This window comes from Haplochromis burtoni, unplaced genomic scaffold (genome assembly GCF_018398535.1).
Source record: "Haplochromis burtoni strain Fernald_Lab_line unplaced genomic scaffold, NCSU_Asbu1 Contig_174, whole genome shotgun sequence".
In the NCBI taxonomy this organism is placed as follows: Eukaryota; Metazoa; Chordata; class Actinopteri; order Cichliformes; family Cichlidae; genus Haplochromis; species Haplochromis burtoni.
The window spans coordinates 644,044-651,387 of NW_024582535.1; the positions used below are offsets into that span (position 1 = coordinate 644,044).

The window sequence follows — 7,344 nt, forward strand, 5'->3', positions numbered from 1 at the left end:
TGCTCCTCTTCCAATACCTTCTTTATTTCTTTGTCCTTCTCTCTTTCCTCCTTTATCCTCTCCTAACTTCCACTCATTAGAGGAGCATAGTGCAATGTATCTGATGGTCCCGAAACCACTAGACAGCTTTAACCAGCTCAGGGTTAAAGGGAAAGGTCTTAAGCAGAAGGTTCTTCATGCTAGCTGTGAATGGTATGCACTAGAGATGGTGAATAAATTGTGAACTTTAAATTGCACTTTAAAATACTTTAAATTACAGGACAGTCTGTGCAGGGAGTTACCAGAAGTTTCTCTGCAATTTTAAACATTTATTTTTTGCAGTTTTAGCCCAGATGTCGTTCTGTTGGAACATTTCTTTATTATGTAGTAAACCTGAGACCTACTATTTAATTTGCACTTCTGTTTCTTGTATTAAGATGTCTCAGGGACTGAATGTTTATCTAAATGTCTTTCCACTGACACAACGGTGAGTTTCACTCGTCCAGCCCACTTAACATCAAAGTGAGCCGTACGTGAAATGAGTTTGGCAGCCTTGCTTTAAACTGTATCATCCAAAGCTATCCTGATAGAGGTGGTACCTGTTCTATAAGAGGTTCAGCTGCAAAGCAGGAAAAACTTCAAAATGTCTTTGTAGTCACTGGTAAAGGGTTAGTATGTCCTATCAGTGAGGCTTAGTCTAGCTCAGATTCACTTAATTTTGGTTGGTTTAAATAATTACTTTTCTGTTTCACATTAAGTATAGGTCATGCACATGTCTAGTGGTTTTGGGGAACCTTTAACTTAAGGAAATAGAGCTTTATCGGGTTCCTGTCTCTAGCTGTGTGTCTGTGTGTCCGTTTATCTGACTGTCCTGCTTCTGTGACTGTAGGAATCTGTGCAGTGTGGCTTCGTAGATCACAGTGGGCTGAAATATAATTTTATTGTTGTCCCTTCATCCTTTTTCTCCTTATTTACCTCCACCCCCTCACCTCGCCTGTCTTCCCCTCAAACCCCCCTTCTCCTCCTCTTCAGGCTCCTGCCTAGAGATTCTTCGGGGAGAAAGTCCGGCTCTTGGGGAGGCCGGGAGCGACACGGCGTCCCCCATGTCTCCTCGGACTAGCAAGAGCCGCATGTCCATGAAGCTGCGACGCTCCTCCGGATCAGCCAATAAGACCTGAAATCCCCAAACTGCAGGACTCAGCCAGAACTCACACTTGATATCACATTAGGAAACAAAAAGCTTTCATATCAGCCAATCGGAGGTATCAGGATCCTCAAAAATAAGCCATTTTAAATTGGTCCGTTTACAAAGCACACAAAATTAGGTATGTAAGCAAATTAATATAAACTCTTGAGTAGGCGCTGATTCATCCCAGCATGTTGCATTTCTGGTTGGACCCTGGGCTTTAATGGGCACACGTGTTCTCTTGTACTAAATATATATAAAAGTATTCTATGGGCAATACTGTAAGTTTTATTTTGAAAAATACTCACAGATGCTGCTCTGTATATCTACAGCTTTGCTTGGGGGGGTGAAAAAACAAAAAAACAAAAAACCACACACACACACACACACACAGAGACAAGTCAAACCAGTGTTGCAGCATGTTGAGTAGTAAAATTAGCAGTGCAGTATTAGTTCATAACAGCCTGTGCCATGTTAGAAAGTGCACACAATGCCAGTCGGTGTGAGCAGGACTGCAAAGAAGAAGAAAAGTGTCCTTTAAGGAATCTGTATATTTGTACTATAGGGTGTGTGTGTGTGTGTGTGTGTGCGCGCGTGCGTGCGTGTTGGGGGGAGCAGAGGCGGGAGTGGAGGCTGTAAAGAAAGCGATAAGTCTATTTTCTTTTTCTTTCTTTTTTTGTGCGCAGCACAGACCTGAAATGATAAAGAAAGTTAGTTTCTCAAGCCAAAAAAAAAAACCGTTCTCCGTGTTTGAATCCAGAATAAAAGTCTGAACTTCCTCTGATGATCATTAACAGGACCGACCGATGGAAGAGGAGGCACTTGCATATATCATTTTGTTTTCTTCTGATGCTGTAAAACGAGCACTGATATTAATATTAACATGTTGGGGTTTTTTCTTTTAATTGACTGTAAACTGAGTTTTGACCCGAACAGGAATGTTACTGTATTTTTAGTCAGTCCTTGATCTGAGGCAAAGAACCACAGCTTTTTCTTTCTTTGTTCCTTCGAGTATATGTTGTATATCTATATGAGTATAAATATATATATACATACATAGTAGATATATGAATATCTATAAGAATGTGTACAGTGTAAGGAAGCTTGTTGTGCTTGTGTAAATACGGTTATAGCTGCCAAAGCCAAACTGTGGTTGAAATCCAAACCACAGACTTGCTAGAAAACAAAACAAAAAGTAGGTTAGCGCTACAAGATTTCAAGCTTTCATAACCAGCTTGTTCTTCATCGTCCAGGAATTTAAATTCATTCTACGTTGTTCTTCCCGTGATGGAGCTTGTAAATCTGTATGGAGGGAATCATCATTCTCATGAATTACTGTAAAAGGCTGGTGGGTGGGGGGAAAGGGGACTGGTATTTAAAACACACTTGAGCGTGTTGGGATCTGGGTCCACAAAAGTCCACTAAGAGTTGGTTTAGTGCTTCATTTTCAGTGTTTTGTAGGCAGATTTCAGGGTTGGGGGGGGGAAAAAAAAATACAAAAATGAGAGAATCACCACCAAAGAAGGGGAAGAAAAAGAGGTGTCATTGAGGGAGGGGGCATCAGCATGCAGTCGCAACACTACCACTTTTTTTTTTTTTATGTATTTAACATTTTCAGTTTCTCTTTCTGTGAGTTTAGAGGAAAAAAGGTTAAACGAACGCTCTTCCCGTGTCTGTTACTGGTGAAAGTTTTGTTACTGTTTGTTTCAGCCATATACTTTATAGATTAAAGGGATTGTGTAACAATTTTCTTTTATTTCAAACTTAATATTTAAAAAGGAGATCAGATTCATGTGCACTTACTTGAAGTCAGCTGAGGTTTGAGTCTTCCCTTTAAATTATTTACTCTTGTTACTTTTGTCACTGAGGTCAAAGCACCATTGAATGGTTGAGAGGCCCCACTGCACCCTGATCTCTACATGCTGCGTGTATATATATGTGTGTATGTATACTAGAGGTCACCGAGCCTGCTCAGTTCACACCCCAAACTCCGTCCCAGCACCGAAACCACACGACGGCACCATGTTTACGCGCCCTAGTGGATTAGCGTTCAGATGCTGCTTTAAAGATCCACGGGTTGTACATACTGTTCTTTTTTTGTCCCCTACAACGAGTTTCCACCCAAAGAGCATGAATAAGTCATATCGGCATCACTCTTCATCTGAAGAGGAGAAACAGTGTAAATCCCCCACCTAATGGATACTACTGATTACACACACTGCATGCTTTGACTGCGCACACACTCCACAAACTGTCAACTGTGTGAACATGTGTTAACGCCGGCCACACGGCAAGCGTATGGATGTGCCACGATGGAGTTTGACAATAAAACAATTCGTACCAGTAACTGCCAGAGTTGTGTGGTTAATCAGCTTCAAAACAATAACAGCAGCAGGCTGACAGCGCAGTGTTGATTGGACTCTACTCACATTTATTCACAATTGTGTCATTAGTTTCACATTCAGCCATATCAAAATAGGACCGTACAGTCTTCATAGAACCACACGTTACATTTTTAGCATCATAAAGGCATTTAGCAAATATCTCAGCATGAATAATCAAAGACAAAAGACCTTTTTTTAATAGCAGTATAACATTAACTTTCATTTCTGTATGAAAATATTTTATAGCTGAGAAATTAATGATTGTTTTCTCTTTACTCTTATTCATTGATCTCTGTACATTTGTGGTTTGAAAATTTAGTTTTTTAGGATGAGAAGGAGGAAGATCACCCAATATGGTTACACTCCTAAGCTTTAGTGAACATAAAAACAAATGCCAAGTTCAAAATGACTGGCTGTTGGGCCCGTTTTACTCACTCTGGTGGTGGCATTAATGAGCTTTAGTGCCAGGTTATTTGCAAGAGAAGCTGAACTGTAAGTAATAAGAAGAAATAATTTAATCGGTTAACATTATTCTGGATTATTTGTTTTGTCCGGTAACTTAAAATATCCCCTTTTCCCTTTAAGGAAAAGCGAGCTAGGATGGTTGTGTAGAAGCCAGTTTCCAGGCAGGGCTTCAGCACCTTGGACAGTTACAGGTCATCTTCAGCATCTTTTTCTCACTCAGGGTGTAGCATATAGTCCAAATATACTACAGCAGAACTATAAATGTGTTATTTAAGCACCCAGAGAAGAAACAATCAGAGGTTTGTGGTAGATTGATAGCTTTATGGGAGAAAAAAAATGACATTTTGAGATGTTATTTTATCAGATTTTAGTATCTACGAGCAGTTTTTGTGTCCAGGTGACCATTAAAATTAATTCAATATTTTAAAATAAGTGCCCGGAGGTGTTACCAAGATGGCTACCGAGTGGCGAGACTTGCTTCTGAAAGGACTTCTTGATAAATAAACTTTTTTCCCCTCTTTTCCAAACCACAGTTTTGCGCGCGACTCACGGCCGCACGGTCATCTGCAGCAGCATCACCTGCCGGTTCTCGGTGGGGTGAGACTTGTTGATGTGTCTCGTGAGTCCCGGGGAGCTGAAGAAAGTGGAGGGGCAGTGTTTGCACGTGAAGATCTGTTGCTGCTCCTGCTGCTGGTGGTGGTCGCACTCCCCGCCACCGCTCTCCTCTCTGTGCGCGTGGAAAACGTCCCCTCTGCGTCCTCCTCCCAGAGTCTCCGCCATCAGCTCGTCCCTCATCGCGTGCCACAGCCGGTGCTTGTCCCTGATTTCGACCGACGGGAAGCGCGCGCCGCACAGGTGACAAAGGCACACCTGGCTCTGTCCGGAACTGGGCTCGCGCGCTTGGCCGTAAGATGCAGCGGGGGGAGACGCTCGCGATGTCATCTCGTGCGCGGCCAGGTGTTTCTTCAGGTAAGCCTGCCGCCGGAACTTCTTCCCACAATACCGGCACTCGTACACCTCCTCCGGTAACGACTGAACAAACGGCAGAGGCGGAAGCTGCTGCTGGGGCAGGTCCGCGCGCTCCTCTGGGTTCAGCACGAGGAGACTGGACGGCGGGCTGTCCGCGGCTCTCACCTGCGGCTGCAGGTCCAGGCAGCTCTCGGCCGGGTTCCGGTAACGCGAAGAGGAGTCGTAGTGGGGAGGCGCGAGGCCGTCGCCGTCCGGGCTGTCCCGGGACCGCGCGTGGAGCAGTAGCAGCGACTGCTCGCGCCTCATGCGGGAGCTGTCCAGCGCCGCGTGGTGCTGATTGGTATTCACGCGCAGCAGCTCGTTCTCCTTGCCCTCCAACTCCACCGGCGGCCTCTCGTGCTGAGCGAGCCCTCGTGCCTCTTTGAGCGAAAGGTTCTTGTTGGGGGTCGGGGTCTCACCTGCCGGGCTGCTCACCGGGCGCGGCTTGTGCCAGCGGCGGTGAGAGGCCAAGTTGGCCGGGCAGCTGAAGACCTTGTCGCACTCGGGGCACCGGTACTCCACACGCACTATGCGGGAGCACTTGTGCTGCGCAAGGGAGAAGGGGTCGGGGTACTCCTCTTTGCACAGCTGGCAGATGAACTCCCCCAGCGGCTGATTCCCGCCGGGGCCGGACGACTTCTCCCGGTGCCTCCGCAGCTCGGGGCTCTCCTTCTTGATGCGCAGACCCAGAACCGGGGAGGTCGTGACCTCGTCCTCGAAGTTCAGCTTCCGGTTCACTTTGGGTTTTTTCGTGGGGTTGCTGCACGCAGACTGTTTACTGTGTCTGCTGCTGCTCGGCTCGAGGAACGAGCGTTTTCTCGCCGCTTCCTGGCTCATCACGGTGAGATGCGGGAACAGGTGCACGTGGGGAGGGTCATACTTGTCACCGTGACCGTAGGACGGCGCGTGGTGGCGGCTGCTGCTCGCGAGGATCCTCTCGATGGAGGCGGACACCGAGGTCGGCGTGGAGCTGACCAGGAACGGCAGTTCCGGCAGGTCGGGTACTGGGGAGGACGGCAGACACCTGCCCGTGAACAGCAGCTGTTTTTCTCCTTCCTCGCGCTGCTCAAGAAGTCTCGTGCCAACCGGTTTAACGGGGCTGCAGGAGTCGGTGAGTGGCGGAGGCGGCGGCGGGAAGAAGCAAGAGAAGTCACCGTCGGGGCTCAAAGCGTCCAACTCGCTCTCAGGTAACTGCGCGCGCCGGTCCGCCTCTGCCTCCAGAGCGGACTCCACGTGCGGGCTCCACGCCTCCCTGACACCAGCGGAGTCCTCGCGGGACACTGGGAACTCTCCGTCCTGCCGCTGAAACGGGAAAACACTGAGCACGTGGCTCTCTGCTCCGGTCGCTTCACAGCTGTACCCCCCGCCGCCGCCGTTCCGGTCACCCTCCGGGTTGTTGTTGTTGCTCCGTGACCGGTATGACGCCGAGCCTCGCCGGTGTCTCTTTACCAAGAATCCTCGAGGCATTGTGGCGATGACAGCGCGTGGCACAAGCACAGCGGAAAGGACAACAACTCTTGTCTCGAGCCCACTTTCAAGTAGAGCTTTGAAGTGGCGGAAAGAGAGAGAGAGAGGGGGGCGCGCGCAGGTATGATGAGTGAACGAGAGAGAGAGAGAGCAGCCTATCCGCGTTAACATTTTTTTCCATCCAGCCTCACGGACACCGATAGCTTTGACTGAATGCTGAAATTCAACATTAGACTAAAAATTATAAAAGCACAACAGCGAAGAAAAAATAGTGCCAGGCAGGGGCGTGTCCAGGTGGAGGTGGCACCTGCCCCATGAGGCATGATTTTAAGTACTTTAAATGTTTTTTATGCTAAAATTTCTGTAGCCTACTATAACTTAAGTAGAGTCCAAGTATGGTTAAGTGCTAAAGTGTGTTTAACCTTCAGGTGTTGAATATATTTATCTGCGCTGCTTAGTTTTAATCATAAATGTTTCCTGCCACAAAATTTCCAGTAAAACGGTTTTGATTACTGATTTAAATTGTAGTAATTTTTTTTAAAACAGCAGTAAACCAAATTACTCTAAACTGAAAGCTCTAATTGAATCTTATTGTTTTGTTTCCATAAACAGTCACAAAATAATAAACAAATCCATCCACAATTAAAACAATCATTGGCTGCAGCTCTGTAGAAAGCAATCTCCTTATTAGTTTTTTATCCTCTGGAGTGGATATATATGCATGTTTTTGTTTTAAAATATAGGCTTTGATTTTTATTGTAATTCCTGTGTAACTGTTTCATAATTAGGTATCAGTAATTGGGATATTTTGAGTGGTTTTGCACAAATATTTGAAGTATTACTTGTCTTCAAACA

At 46.2% G+C, this 7,344-nt stretch overlaps 2 protein-coding genes across 7 annotated transcripts in view; one reads left to right on the top strand and one right to left on the bottom strand.

Moving 5' to 3' along the window:
- ralgapa1 (Ral GTPase activating protein catalytic subunit alpha 1) overlaps positions 1-2,648 on the top strand; it is a 72,751-nt gene extending 70,103 nt beyond the window's left edge. For all 6 annotated transcript variants that reach the window (XM_042225533.1, XM_042225531.1, XM_042225534.1 and 3 more), the window contains one exon: positions 1,012-2,648. Coding sequence is in view for 5 of the 6 variants with exons in the window: in XM_042225531.1 (XP_042081465.1) it covers positions 1,012-1,157 (146 nt within the window). In the remaining variant the exon portion in view is untranslated. The remainder of the gene's footprint in view (positions 1-1,011) is intronic.
- Positions 2,649-3,617: 969 nt separating this feature from the next.
- Positions 3,618-6,794, bottom strand: LOC102296105 (insulinoma-associated protein 2). Its single transcript, XM_005933884.3, has one exon. The coding sequence runs from the start codon at positions 6,658-6,660 to the stop codon at positions 4,561-4,563; it is 2,100 nt and encodes a 699-aa protein (XP_005933946.2). The 5' UTR covers positions 6,661-6,794; the 3' UTR covers positions 3,618-4,560.
- Positions 6,795-7,344: the final 550 nt, after the last annotated feature.

Coding starts and splice junctions, on each gene's coding strand:
- LOC102296105 (XM_005933884.3), bottom strand. CDS start 6,660: ATGTTAACGCGGATAGGCTGCTCTCTCTCTCTCTCGTTCACTCATCAT.